A 14,599-nucleotide genomic window follows, 5' to 3' on the forward strand; every position below is an offset into this window, starting at 1 on the left:
GAAAGTTTGGATGGATGGATGGATGGTTGGATGGATGGATGGATGGATGGATGGATGGATGGATGGATGGATAGATGGATGAATGGACGGATAGATAAACAGATGTTAGTAAATGGCTGAACGGATCTGGATGAAATTTGGCATGGATGTAGAGAATAGTCTGGAAGAACACATAGACTACTTTCTTTGTTTTTATTAATACCATGCGGGCGGAGTCACGGGCGGAAGCTAGTATATTATAAATACAAAAGTTTGGATGCATGTTTGGCGGAAGGCACCTCCTAAAAGGCTGAATGGATTTCATGAAATTTGGCTTAAATATAAAACAGTATAGAACGAATAGTCTACAAAACAAACAATGAAAAAATGTCTCACAAAATCAACATAAACCACTCACCTGTATATATCTCATATACCGTCGACATTTCCCGCAGCGAGACAACGCTTTTCCGCTGGCTTTTAACGAGGAAAAATTAACTTCGAATAATTGATCCATAGCCTCTATAGATCTGACGAAGTATTGGAACTTCCTTCTGAATATCTCTGTGGTGTGCGCGAGAACCGCGTGGAAGTCCGCGCGACCTAACGCTATCAGATTTAATTGTTCTTCGACAGCTGACCTCATTGTTGGTAGAACTAGTTCTGGGTCGATCTGGAAGTTTTTACGACTAGTTGTTGCTCCCTACTTCGTACAGGTAAAGGAAAAAATGCAGCCTATAATCTTACTAATGTTATAAATGCGAAAGTTTGGATGGATGGATGTTTGTTAGAGTTTGTAGCCTAAACTGCTGAACAGATATCATAGTCTGGAAGAATACATAGGCTACTTGCTTTTATGTTTTTTTATTCCACGCGGAAGAAGTCGCGGCCGAAAGCAAGGCACTGATAAATTACTTTTCTAACGGTGAAAGATTTATTGATATTGGCCCAGTAGTTTTTGAGTTATTTCAATATTTACAAAACTACAAACTACTTTCTTCATTATAACATTAGTATAGACAAGCTGTTGCGCCCGGCTTCTTCCGCAAATATTAACAAATATAGCCTTTATACTCAGTGATAACATAGCTGTTTATTGGTGGAAAAAAAATTATAATCGGCCCAGTAGTTTTTGAGTTATTTCAATACATACAAAAGATTGAAAATTTTAATTTTAATTATACAAAAAAATATTTCAAGTAAGCTTATCTATACTCGTATTATAAAGAGGGAAGATTGATATTTTTTTGATTTTTGTATGTATCAGAATAACTCAAAAACTACTGGGTCAATTTTAAAAATTCTTTCACCATAAAAAACATACGTAACTAATGAGTAACATAGGCTATTTCTTATTATTAATATATTTGAGTATATAATTTATCTACCTTCTGATATCCATGTACTAGCACAATACCGAGGTTGGTAGGAATTAGTTTCCTACCATTGCCGACCGCCACATAATTCCTCTGGCAGATGTTGTTAATGTGCACGGGAATGGACGCGTCAGTACCGATACCGTGCTTCTCCATTAGTGTTATAACCTGGGGGATTTTATTATTTTCATCAATAATAGAAGGAGATGTACATATGATTCGGGGGATGGGTCATTATAATTTGAGAGAGGATATATTTTGATTATGATTTGGGAAAAGAGCATTAACATTTGGGGGAAGAGTATTATGATTTGAGGAAAGAGCATTATAATTTAGGGGAATAGCATTATGACTTGGGGGAGATGATAACAAATTGGTTGAAGATAAATTATAATTGAAAATAGGGGCGTGAAGATCGTGGGGATTACTGATTTGCGATAGATTACAATTTTAGAGGAGGGATTATAACTTGTTTAAGATAATTATACCTCGGAGGGAGGGATTTATGATCTAAACAGGGTCCAATTCGTTAGTTTCGTTAGAAAAGGGGAAAGTGAATTATAATTTATGTAGAACGTCACCTTAGAGGAATATTTAATATTTGGGAGAGAAATAATATGACTTGGAGGTCGGTAAATATAATTTGGAAAAGATTATGACTTGAGGAAAGGAAAGAAGAGGAAGAAAAATTCTTTAGTTAATGAAAACATTACCTCAGCCTCAGTGAGATAGTCTGGTGGTGATGTTTGACATTCGACCAGCCTGTGATCGTGTGCCTTTAGCACATCGTCAACTTTCAGTACCGGCACAAACTCGTCTTTACCAAAAGCCTGTAATCAAATGTAACATTTGAAACATACAGTCGAGGACATTTATTTCCGACCCAATCCGAATCTTTCATTTGAATGTCATAATGCAATTAGTTAAAATTATAGTAACTACAAAATAAAATATAAAAATTTAAATATTGGCAATTAAATAAATGCTTTCGAAGATTCGTCTATGAAATAATAAGATAAAATAGCGCGGATTTTTTTTAAAGTCATCTATCCTATTCCCGCGTTCATCTACCTTTCAGTCCCATTAAAATCGGACAACCCGTTACGCCATTTTGACAGCGCTGAATTAAAAAAAAAGTAGCCTTTAAATATGCCCGTCTATCAGCTACCCATCAGTGAAAGTCCGGTCGAAACCGGGCCAGCCGTTTCAGAGATTAGTCTATTTGCATGATACGTTTGACTAATAATCTTAGAATAAAAGAAGCCTATCACAAAAATGTTGATAACTAAGATGGTATGGATTTCTCGAAAAGTTGGAAAGATAATATACAAAAACATCGTTTTGATTTTTTTTTTTATTATTTTTCCCCATTAGTAGACACAGTAAAGTGTGTTGATTAAAAAAATCAGGTATTTGACCTTAAAATACATGATGATACATTTATACATATTTTCTTCATTACACAATAACTATTTTGAAAAAAAAAATCTTTTTCCCTTACTCTATGTTTAATTGCTACTCGTTTCAATATATATATAAAAAGAAAAACTCATGCATTTAAGGGTTAAGGGATACAGTATTAATACTGACTTGCCAATGCATAACTTCTGTGTACCCTGCATCAACAAGTGTGTTGCCGGAGTACGAGAAGGTCTCCGTTGCGATCTGGAAGGTGGCGGTTGTGCAGAGATAGCGGCAGTCGCGGCAAAGCGTCGCTATAAAGTGACGCGTCACGTAATCGTAGATACGCCACATGTCACCTTCTAATTCTGATTCAGCTGGTAGGAAAAAATTGTTTATCTCAATACTAGTTATCACCCGCGACTCCGACCGCGTGGAATTGAAAAATAATAAAAGTGAGTAGTCTATGTGTTCCAGACTATCCTCTACATCTATACCAAATTTTATCGTAATCCGTTCAGCCGTTTAGGCTAGAAACTCTTACGAACAAACATCCATCTATCTAAACTTTCGCATTTATAATATGAATATGAAATATGAAGTATGATTGATATCCTGGACTATATATTCACTCGAGGTTTGCCACTATTTGTTTTAATGGATCAAACCCCCACATTACCGTCTTCAGTTCAAGGCAAGGTATCTTAAGATTAACCCCCATTACAAAGTGAGAAGTAACTCAAGGTAAATTCACAACGGTAGAATTGATTTGAACGGAATCGGAATGGAAAATTGGATATGTTATGGAAGAATGCAACAATTATATTTAACGAGCTGTTGCCCGAGACTCCGTCCACGTGGTATTAGAAAACATACAAGCTACATAAATTACAAAAAGCTACGTATCCTTCGGGAATCGGACATTTCTCGGGGATGAAGCTTATCCCATATGTACTCTACACTTTGTTTTATATCTGTGCCAAATTTCAATACGATATGTTGAACCGTTGCAGAATGATCGAGTAAACATTAAAAAACTAAATTAATAATTCCCACGGGAACCGTAACTATTCCTGGGATAAAAAGTAGCCCATGTGTTCTTCCAGACTATGCTCTAAACCTGTGTTAAATTTTATGGAGATCCGTTTAACCGTTTAGGCTACAAACGCTAAACAAACATCCATCCATCTATCCATCCATCCATCCATCCATCTAAACTTTCGCATTTATAATATTAGTAAGAAGTAAGATTATGGAAATATATAGTTCTCATAAGAAATATCAAAAGAAAAATAAGTCAATTGTCGTTCAAATTACCACTAGGAAGATCTGCTTTCTAGAATTCGAATTAATATTCATTCGATACTAGCTTTCTCTCGCGACACCGTCCGCTCGGAATAAAAAAAAAAGTGTAAGCCAGTGTGTTCTTCCCGACTATCCTCTAAATATATACCAAATTTCATCGAAATCCGTTCAGTCGTTTATGCTACAAACTCTAACAAACATCCATCCATCTAAACTTTCGCATTTATAATATTAGTAAGATAGTATAAAGTATGATAGGAAAGCTAGGGGTTTGTACTAGTTACTTACTAGCATGCCTTAACGGTGTGATCGGAGGATGGTCGCCTGCATCATGACCTTTCTTTGGCTTGTTAATACCATTGGCCAATAACGCACGGACCTCCTCACCCCATTTATTAGACCCTTGTTGGTGACGGAGTGCACCACTGAAATATATAAAGCATTTTATACCCACCTTAAATTTTTAAAGGTACGTTTTCACTATGCAAACGGCAAACAGCAGCATTAGAAGGGTTTTCGCGAAATCGCACCCTAAATTTCGATTTTAATTTGGAACTAGCTGATGCCCGCGACTGTCCACGCAATGTTTAAAAAAGTAGCCTATAATATGCCCGTCTATGTCAACTACCAGTCAAAATCTCAAAATCGGTCAAGTCGTTTCGGATATTACCCGGAACAAACGCGGCTTGCGGACAAACAGACAAAAAAATTAAATTTTCGTTATTAGCAACGTAAATACATCATCTTCCCGAAATTTGGAAATTCTCTTTTGATATTACAAACAGACCCTTCAATTTTGTCATATGTATAGACATGTAGATTAACTGTACATCTGCGTACAGTCGTACTATTACTTACAAATTACCAAATAAATAGCCGTGAGTTACTTTAATTAAGATTTTTTTTTATTAAAGACAAATTTATTTTTTTATTAAATTTAAAGCTATTGCTTACTAGCTGTTGCTCACGACTTCGCCCGCATGAATTAAAAAAATAATAAAAACAACCATGTTACTCACTGATACCGTTTTTTAATGGTGAAAGAATTTTTATCAGCCCAGTAGTTTTTAAGTTATTTTGATACATAAAAAATATGAATCTTTCCTCTGAATAATATTAGTATAGATTGTTCCGCGTCGTTTCAAATTTCTATAGGTTATAAGTTGTAACACCTCCAGTTTCCCTAATTGTACATATTAATACTATATTGCTTACATCAAATCAAAATTCTCAGGATAACTTGTTGTTTCTGTTCTGGGATATGAAATATAACCCTGAGTGTACAAACGCTCCGCAATCTATAGAGAAAAAAATTATTAAGAAATCCCATTTATACATAGATAATTTACATTTCACAGCTATTACTCGCTTTGGCCACGTAAATATAGCCTACTAGTGTTCGCCCGCGACACCGTCAGCGTGGTAATAAAAAAAACAAAACAAAGTAACCTATGTGTTCTTCCAGACTATCCTCTACATCTATGGCAAATTTCATTGAAATCTGTTGAGCAGTTTAAGCTATAAACTCTAACAAACAATTATCCATCTAAACATTCACATTTATAACATTGTATATAATGTTACTCAGCAAAAGTGTAGCTTTGTAATGGTGATAGAATTTTTAAAATCGACCCAGTAGTTTTTGAGTTATTTCAATATATAAAAGTACAGTAAATCTTTTTTATTAAGTAAAGTATAGTATACATGAGCTAATTTTCTAACTTCATTGAAAAATCTTAAGATAAATCATTCCAAAAATAATCTTAAGTTGTGATTAAAATATTTAATGTACCAAAAAGTATTAATAACCTGCATAGCATGATGTGGCCCCATACCCAGTCCGGAACTGGCCACTCTCATCAACTCTACTGTATTCAATGCCACAGGTCGAGATTTCAATTTCTCCTTTGCTTGTACATTAATAACACTGAAATTGTTAAAGTTCTATTTAAAACTTTTTTATAATATAAGGTGGCAAACGAACAAGCGGCCACCTGAATCCACCAAAATGGAAAGCGACCGCTGCCCATAGACATCCGCAATTGCAGATGCATTGCATATTCTTAATTGACGTAGGAGACGCACATAAAGAGGACATTTCCCCTTCCTATGCGTCTCCACCGTCAAATCCACTTTTCCTTCCCATCCTTTCCTCTTAAGAAAAGGGTGGCAAGGGAAAGGAACTAGGCCTCTGGCACCACACTCATCAGACGAAACGCGGAATTGCTTCCACTTCACGCCCGTTTTCTGTGTGGTTGTGGTATTACACCGGGCGTGCCGGCCCATTCGTGCGAAGATGTTAAAGCGGGCTCTACCACTATACAAGGAGAATAAAAAACAATAGTTATCATCCCTTAGTTAAATACCTCAAACACACAATAATTCACATTTAATCCTATTTAAATTACACACTATTACACACAAAAATAACCTTAAAATAATAATGACCTAGAGTAATTCACTAAAAAATTAAACAGACACTCACATGGCCTCTTTTGTCTCTTTTATACAGTGAAGGAACATATTAGCAATATCCTTCTCGAAACTTCTAACCCGTTTCCATTCCAACGGCAGCTCCCGACCTTCATCAGTGCTAGCAGTAACTCGTAAAACCCAATAAGTCTCCGGTTTGAATGTCTGGATTTCATCATGTCTTTGTACACAGAATCCTAACGTTGGAGTTTGGCATGGTCCATAGGAAATCAACGATGCATCCAAATCACCATATCTACCTACAAGAAATAAAATATTTACCTTATGTATTTCAAAATATTATATGAACCTCAAAAGCAAAGTTACTTAGAAAAATACAGTTTTTAAAACTCACAAACCTACTCTTGAACTGGCCTTATTTACATAACTATGTGCTATCAGGGAATCTGAGGTGTAGTCCACCTTAAGCTACTGTGAATTTTATGTAGACATTGGTGCAGAACAATCTATACTATTATAATAAAGCTTAAACACACACTTCTTTGTTGCCTAAGATGTCAGCAATCACAGCATATTTTTGAATAATTCTTTTTTTAATAAAAAGCCCTACACTTGCATCACACTTTAGACTATATATTTTAACACCATTAAACTTAGGGGTAAATATTTTGGATAAAAACCCTAATGTGAGAAAGAGACCATAAGTTGCTGCTAACATCAAGGAAGCAAGATTGTCATCATGTCATGTCATTTTGACATTTGCTATTGATAATTTGACAAATGTAAACAATGAAATAAAATTTTCATAATTTCATGCGGATGAATTCGCACGGGAACGGCTAGTAATGAATATAATGCAGTTTTAAAATGTGTCTGTATAAAATAAGGTTGAACAATACTACATCACTAATTTATATTTGCACTCACTGCTATGCTACCTAATTCATTTTATAAGGGCAGTTTGTCTTATAACAAGAAACAAAGCAATTTTTTAAAAATGGAACACACCTAAGGGCTCTGACTGTACAATTTGTAATTTTTTATGTTTTTAATTTACCTTGAAAATACTTAGTTTGGTAACGTGTGAAAGCACATCCGATACGCAAATCCAACTCTTGTCTTGCATCTACAGAGCGAGATTCATTCTCATTGGGTCGTACTAAGTTCAACATGGCCGCTTTTATATCTTTATCTGTGATGGCAGAGAAGCGAGCCCGGTATGTCACTTGAGGTGAACATACATCACCATTCATGAATGGCTGAACACAGCTCATCACCTACAAAGTGTTATTAAGACAAATTTAGTAATAATCCCACAAGATAAATGGTGATTTGGTCGAAATTGGCACACATTAGCTTATTTCTTAGGAATGTCATCATCTCTTTATCCAACTCCCATTGGGTCTGAGGGACAGGTAATCAGGTTCTCAGGAATGTAAATAAATTTTATGTTTATATATGTAAGTGTATATATTTTGTTGAACAGACATGAGGGGTGTCTCACTTTTATCATGATAGCTTAAAATACAATTCATTCTAATTATGTTTGAGAGATGATGTTGAAACTATAGTACCTTACCTCAAAACATATATTTTCTCCTTCTTTATCACAATCCAGCCATAGAACAAGATAATCAGAACCTCTAGCCTCCATACCTAAAAACGCCGGCATTTTTAGACGAGGCATAGCTTCCTTTTTCTCAGTAGGGCAAGAAAACAACTCCACGGGGTCTACTTTATCCCAATTATTGTATTTTCCAGTAAAATCCAAACTCATCACATGCCCACAAACAGATGTCATCCTAAATCGTACCGGTTCATTTTTAAAGGTACCATTCCATTCGTGGACAGAACAAGCTCCATTAGAACCTTTAAAAAATAAGTTTGATATCGTAAATTCACAAAATGTTTTATAAAAACAATAACTCATAGGAATCCTATTTGGATTCTAACCTTTGGTCGTAGTGCATTTTCCATTACTAAGTATATTAGCTAAATTTTGAGCTAGCGAAGGCTTTTCTGCAACCATCAAAACAACCTTCATTTTTAAAAGTTAAAGTAAACGTTTATTGCGTTATTATAATCATTTATTAATTTAAAGCTGGACTTCCGAAAACATTTCCGAATTTCCTATTGTTGACGTTTGACATCTGTCATGAAGTACTGAAAAGAGATTACGAATTGTAGATAAGACAGAAAATATACTTTTCGCAATCCAAAGAAAGTTTCAATATTTTTCAAATGATCTTATGAGTATTCCTGACTTTGAAAAGCTTATTTTTAGTTAATCCCTCATAATTTTTGGTACAAACTAGCATCAACATTTAGGTATAGGAGAATATTTTCACTCGACATTCATTATTCCTATTCTATTATTTAATCTGTGTTTTAGCTGAGGTCCTCGGGTGGTGCTGCTTCTGTTGAAATAGCTAAAAATTATACAAATATTGTAAAAGGATTCCCATATGATGTGTGTTTTCTAGGCGTTAATTTCTCAACCAGCCGAGAATTATTGCGTTTTATTACTGTTGTGATAAGTAGTGCTAACAATTCATGTCTAAAAACATGGTATGTGATCGATGACAATATTCTAATTGTTTATTTATGTAACTTCATGCGGTATCGTGATGTGTGAAAGTGTTGATAAATTACAGAATCAGTCCCGAGCTGAAAATATTCGCCAGACGGGTCACCTGCGGGTGATATTGCCGTCGACATTAGACAGCACCGTGAACATGCCCGCACCGTTTATTGACATTATAAGTATGAAATATTATTGTGCTTATCTTGTAGTTATTCATTGTAGTTTCAAGTGAAGGTATTGATTATTCTATTCATAGATTTGCGCTAACTTACGAGAATCAACGATTGGTTATGGTATGGTTGATAAAATTTCTTATCAGAAAGGAAGTAATTGTATAAATATTTCATTTTCCTTTAATGTCGAGTATTGATTTATTTCATACTCCCTGTATGTCAATTCAGGAAGCAAAATAAACATGTATATGTTATATTGTAACTGTTTGACCTTTAAACTAAGATTTATTGATTTCTTTGATGAATACATATATGTACATATGTATGTATCTCACGTTTTACGATTCTTTTTAACTTATGTACTTTATGTGTACCATATTTAAAAAAAATGATTTTCTATATACAGTTGCAGAACTAACCTCTTTGTTAGTTAAGAAATACTAAGTCTGTTTAAAAATTAAACATGGTATGCATGAAAGAAAGATAATATTTCTATACAATTAAGAAACACATAAACAAACCATTCACTATGCTATTGTGAGAGTATGTCTTAACAAATACCTATAGTAAAATAACTTTGATATACATTACATGAAAATAGCTACTGTTGGTTGTTAAAATGGCATTAACTAGTAGTTTTTGAGTTATTTCAATATATACAAAACTAGCTACTTGCGACTTCGCCTGTGACATTAAAAATATAACCTATGTTACTCACAGATAAACTACCTTACTAACGGTGAATGAATTTTTTAAATTGGCCTAGTAGTTTTTGAGTTTTTTCAATTCATACAAAAAAAAATATCTTTATAAAATTAGTATTGAAGTATAGATTTTCATGCTAATGAGGAAATTTTAGCTAAACCTTAGTCAACAAATCAGTTTTAGTTCTGATTAATACTTTAGTTGACATTAACTGTTGGCTGTGTCTTTTAAATACTTAAGATGATGACATAACTTGTCATTTTAAAGTCTAAAATTGCTTACATATTTGTGAAATGTTTCCAGCCACCAACTCTCGTGACATCCCACCTCCTCAAGTGGATTTCTCCGCCCCACCTCCTTATGATGTGGCCGCTAACTCCAAGCTGCCTACTTACGAGGAGGTGCAGCGCGAGAAGCAGATGGAAGGGGATGGACCAGTTCAGGTGATTAATATCACAATAGTGTGCACAGTATCTCTTTCTTATCGAGTTTTTACTGTTAGAGATATATAAAAATGATGTATGAAATAATAGTAAACTTTAATGGTTTTCTTAACCACTTTTTAGTTCGTAAAATGAATTAAAACCCCGCACGGGTGATGTCGTGGGTTGCCCACTAGTCAACTTGTAAAATATTGAATATTCCAATAATACCGATTTCAGATACAAGCGCCGCCGCCCCGACGCTCGACGATCACGGCCTTCGTGACGGTGGAGCCAAATGAGTCCTCAACTGATCATCTTGACCCTGAGAACAGTCTTCTCGGAACTGATGTTATGTTCCTGACTTCATTCTTTGGTAAGTTATTACTGGTCATCTGTAACATTCATCCATTTATTATTATACTATTTATGAGTCACAATAGTCATGAAAAAACCCATTTTTTTGTATAAAGATATAATTAAAGTAATTAAAATAAAATAAATTTGAATTCTATCTCCAATTGAATCACGGCACATTGTATTTGGGTTTTAGTAAGTCAAGTCTCAAATAAATTTCTTCCAGAATATCTTTGACCCTTTAATATTTAAGAATTTATATTCTTCAATTGTTTCTCAAGACTTTCTATAACCAAAGACAACGAGAAAGCGGCCACCTTATTCGTCGAAATAGCGAAACGACTTTCGCCTATATAGACGTGGAATTTTAGATTTCTTCCCTACCTATAATCAACAGAGATGTACTAAAAAATGATATATCCCGTACCTATCTATCTTTTCTACCGTTCCAATCTTTATAAGAGAAGATTGGATAGGGATGAAGGATGAGAAAACAAAATTAGACCTCCGTTAGGACCTTCCCATGTTTTATTTAGAAAATAAGTGTGGGAAGGAAAAAACTACTAAAATATAGTCTCCATAAGAGTATTGTAATGTGTGTACAGTTGCATTCCTGTTCAATTGGATCGGGTTTCTGCTACTGATGTGCTTCTGCCACACTGTGGCGAGCCGCTACGGAGCGCTCGCTGGCTTCGGTCTCTCGCTTGCCAAGTGGACCCTCATCGTGAAGCATTCCACTGAGCTCGCTTCACACGAGAACTCCTGGCTGTGGTGGCTCATTATGGCCTTCGGTGAGTTCAATAGCAACTAATGGGTTTCCCAGCATTTAACTGTTAGTTTTTGGTTTTATAACTGAGGTTAACTTACTACTAATCAATCTCTAGGTAATAATGAATAGAATCTTCAGAAACCCTGCATAAGTTTGATAAATTTTATCCTGAACTTTATTAACCGTTCTCTGTTTTTGGAATAAGCAGGAATTTTAAATATGACATTTAAATGTTATTTTGTTATAGAAACGGGTATTGCAAATTTTTGATTAAAGATTGAAGAAAAATAAAGAGAGATAGAATATAATAAATTTATTATGATAGAACTGAAAACCAATGCAGGAAAGATTTAGTTACTTTTTGCCACATTGTTATACAGGGTTATTGGTTTATTTTACGTTTGCTTCTGTTTTTAATTACTTTTATGGGAGTTTTCAAAACCAACCGTAACTTTAGTTCCAGTACGAATACCGCCCGATTCCTTTGAAATCATGTGTTTATTTCAGTGGGCTTTGGACAAGTTCTTAGTTTTTGGAGAGCTAAGAAAACGGGCATGTTTTTAAAAAAATCTGCAGACCAAGTTCCATAATGATTTTTTTGTTTTTAAGGGCATTTCAGTGGATGAGAATCTCGAAAAATATTAAAGTAAAATGGTTCTTTAGCTCGCATTTTTTAATTTGGACAGATAAATGATGTTTTTATATTGTATAATAATCAGTGTTTAATGGTTTTTATAAACCTGAAGAAAAAATTAAGTTATCGATAGTTTTTTTTAAATAAATTTTTAAAGTTGCTATTTCGACTGATTTTGAAAAAATCGAAAAATCAAATTTTCTCGAAAATGGTTAACTTTTGAATAATGTATATAGGGGTCAAAATTATCACAAATCCCCTCTATTACCTCCTAACGGGAATACGTCTAATTAGCAATAACCCTGTATTTTGTCTTTAGAATAAGTCTTTGTAGTTAATTTATTTTTTTGTGACGTTAAATATATATTCTATTCTATTCTATTCTATTCTATTCTATTCTATTCTATTCTATTCTAAATAATCCACAGGTATTTTGATTTGCGTGCGCGCAGTGATTCAGTACTTGAACATTAAGCGCGGTTGGCGACTCCTCTCCGGGACAGCGCAAGAGAGACTTCTCTTCTTCTATTAAACTATCTCACTCTCTACTAGCGGAGACTGCAAGACTTCTCACACAACTATATCTCACTTTTTCCTAGTTCTAGTAACTTGAAAATGTTTCGATGTGAGATTTAGTAGTTTTTCTTATGATTGGTGTCTAATTTGCTTAGCTTTTCGAAGTAATTTGTAAAACTTGATATACAGGTTGTTGAAAAATTATTTGAAAAAAATGAAATTTATTTATAAATTAATTGGTTTTCATCTCAAATATGAAATAAATCAAATATGTTTGTTAGTATTTATCCAATTGTTTACATCTAATAAGTTATTCAAGGAGGTTTAATCAAATAATACGCATTTATGTTTATGAACACCCTGTATTAATGATTCCAAATTTTAGTTTTAATGTCACATTTTAATTTGTGATAATTTTATATGAATTGATGAATCAACCAATGAGTGATGAATTATTTTAATTAAAGACATTTTTTTTAGAATAAAGTGATAGGTTTAGGGTCGTTTTGTGTTTGAAGGGGGAATGTTTGATTTTGTATATTTTATATACATGAAATTTAATCATTAAAGGCTTTTCTGGGTATGAACTTTCTAAAAAGTTATTTTAAACAGGTTTTTCGGGTTTCTAAGGCATTGTAATTCTTGTACCAATCTATTTGGAGAGAGAATTAGTTACTTTTGAATTTGTAGAGCGTTGTCTCTGTCGCACAAAGCACAAGTCATGTAACGTGAAAGAGATAGTGCTATATAAAATATCAATAGTTATTTCCGTTTACTATACAAAACTACGTTAAAGTATTTCACATGTCTTTGTGATATTTCTTTAAATTATTACATAAATAGCAAAGATTAAAAAAAAATCAATTCAATTCAAGATTTTAGATTGAGTTGCGAAAATTTGCTATGTCCTGTACACAGGGCTTTTATTTTTATATTTTACTTAAAAGTAAATGAAAAGGAGGCTATGTCTGTCATTATGTATGTCTTGTCTATTCTCTAATGTCAGAATATAGAGGTTTATGTGTCATATGTCATTTTAGAACATAGACAATGTCTATGCTTCATTTATCTATGGTTAGTATTACTCTTGCAGAATTAGTAGCGAGTAATTTAAGAAAATTTAGTGTTTGACGCTATATATCGTTAAATCAGTGTTATTCTGTAGATAGTAGACTATAGTGATGTAACATTTTTTTTTTTACTATTACTGTTTTTTTTTTAATCCGTCATAAATTACAGTTTTATTCTTTGACTTTGATGAATGTTTTTTGTAATTAATTCATCAGTTTTATTTTTTTTTTATTTTTTTCGTCGATTTTAAAGTTTTTTTTTAATTGATCGTTAAAATTTCGTTACATCACTAGCAGTAAATATAAGTGTGTTATAAAAATATCAATTTTAAAAGCTGAAGCTGTCGCTTTTAATAAATTTTGCACCAAAAAAAAATATTAAATTAATTTATTTTTTAGATTTTTCCAAAAAAAAATTGTATACTTAAGTGCAATATTATCTAGTTGTCAAATGCCCTATACGATTTGTTAAGTTTAAGGGATCATTTCAACTTAACCTAGGCTTATTTCCATATTTTTTGCATTAGATCGCAAATACTATATGTAATATAAATTGTAAAATTTATCACTTAAATACATTCTAATCTACTATTTTTTTATATTTTTTGTGTACCTGAAAAATATTTTATCAACGGCAAAGGAAAAAATATATGAAAAAAATTAATATTTTTTTTAGCAATAGAAATATCCTTACAGGTAAGTTAGTTTATAAAGTTTTAATATTATATGCTCATAAATTCTACTTCTTACTAATATTATAAATGCGAAAGTTTAGATGGATGGATGGATGTTTGTTAGCGTTTGTAGCCTAAACGGCTGAACGGATCTCCATGAAATTTGGCACAGGTTTAGAGCATAGTCTGGAAGAACACATA

At 33.3% G+C, this 14,599-nt stretch overlaps 2 protein-coding genes across 2 annotated transcripts in view; one reads left to right on the forward strand and one right to left on the reverse strand.

Moving 5' to 3' along the window:
• The window catches only part of LOC106111642 (DNA topoisomerase 3-alpha), a 9,080-nt gene extending 440 nt beyond the window's left edge, over window positions 1-8,640 (reverse strand). The window contains exons 1-11 of the mRNA XM_013293781.1: window positions 8,448-8,640; window positions 8,074-8,363; window positions 7,552-7,771; window positions 6,547-6,793; window positions 5,871-5,988; window positions 5,277-5,359; window positions 4,350-4,486; window positions 2,946-3,133; window positions 2,069-2,185; window positions 1,368-1,523; window positions 398-652 (exon numbers count right to left, since the gene is read on the reverse strand). Coding sequence (XP_013149235.1) covers window positions 398-652; window positions 1,368-1,523; window positions 2,069-2,185; window positions 2,946-3,133; window positions 4,350-4,486; window positions 5,277-5,359; window positions 5,871-5,988; window positions 6,547-6,793; window positions 7,552-7,771; window positions 8,074-8,363; window positions 8,448-8,538 — 1,902 coding nt within the window. The 5' untranslated portion in view covers window positions 8,539-8,640. The remainder of the gene's footprint in view (window positions 1-397; window positions 653-1,367; window positions 1,524-2,068; window positions 2,186-2,945; window positions 3,134-4,349; window positions 4,487-5,276; window positions 5,360-5,870; window positions 5,989-6,546; window positions 6,794-7,551; window positions 7,772-8,073; window positions 8,364-8,447) is intronic.
• Window positions 8,641-8,875: 235 nt separating this feature from the next.
• Window positions 8,876-13,913, forward strand: LOC106111631 (NEDD4 family-interacting protein 1). Its single transcript, XM_013293770.1, has 6 exons — window positions 8,876-9,062; window positions 9,149-9,257; window positions 10,260-10,399; window positions 10,619-10,754; window positions 11,341-11,526; window positions 12,567-13,913. The coding sequence occupies exons 1-6, from the start codon at window positions 9,048-9,050 to the stop codon at window positions 12,668-12,670; spliced, it is 690 nt and encodes a 229-aa protein (XP_013149224.1). The 5' UTR covers window positions 8,876-9,047; the 3' UTR covers window positions 12,671-13,913.
• Window positions 13,914-14,599: the final 686 nt, after the last annotated feature.

This window comes from Papilio polytes, unplaced genomic scaffold (assembly GCF_000836215.1).
Source record: "Papilio polytes unplaced genomic scaffold, Ppol_1.0 DF824382.1, whole genome shotgun sequence".
NCBI classification, from domain to species: domain Eukaryota; kingdom Metazoa; phylum Arthropoda; class Insecta; order Lepidoptera; family Papilionidae; genus Papilio; species Papilio polytes.

What these genes read in the sequence shown, in the direction of transcription:
- LOC106111631 (XM_013293770.1), top strand. An exon ending in AAGGGGATGGACCAGTTCAG is followed by an intron (nt 10,400 to 10,618) that starts GTGATTAATATC and finishes TACCGATTTCAG; the next exon opens with ATACAAGCGCCGCCGCCCCG. An exon ending in GTGGCTCATTATGGCCTTCG is followed by an intron (nt 11,527 to 12,566) that starts GTGAGTTCAATA and finishes AATAATCCACAG; the next exon opens with GTATTTTGATTTGCGTGCGC.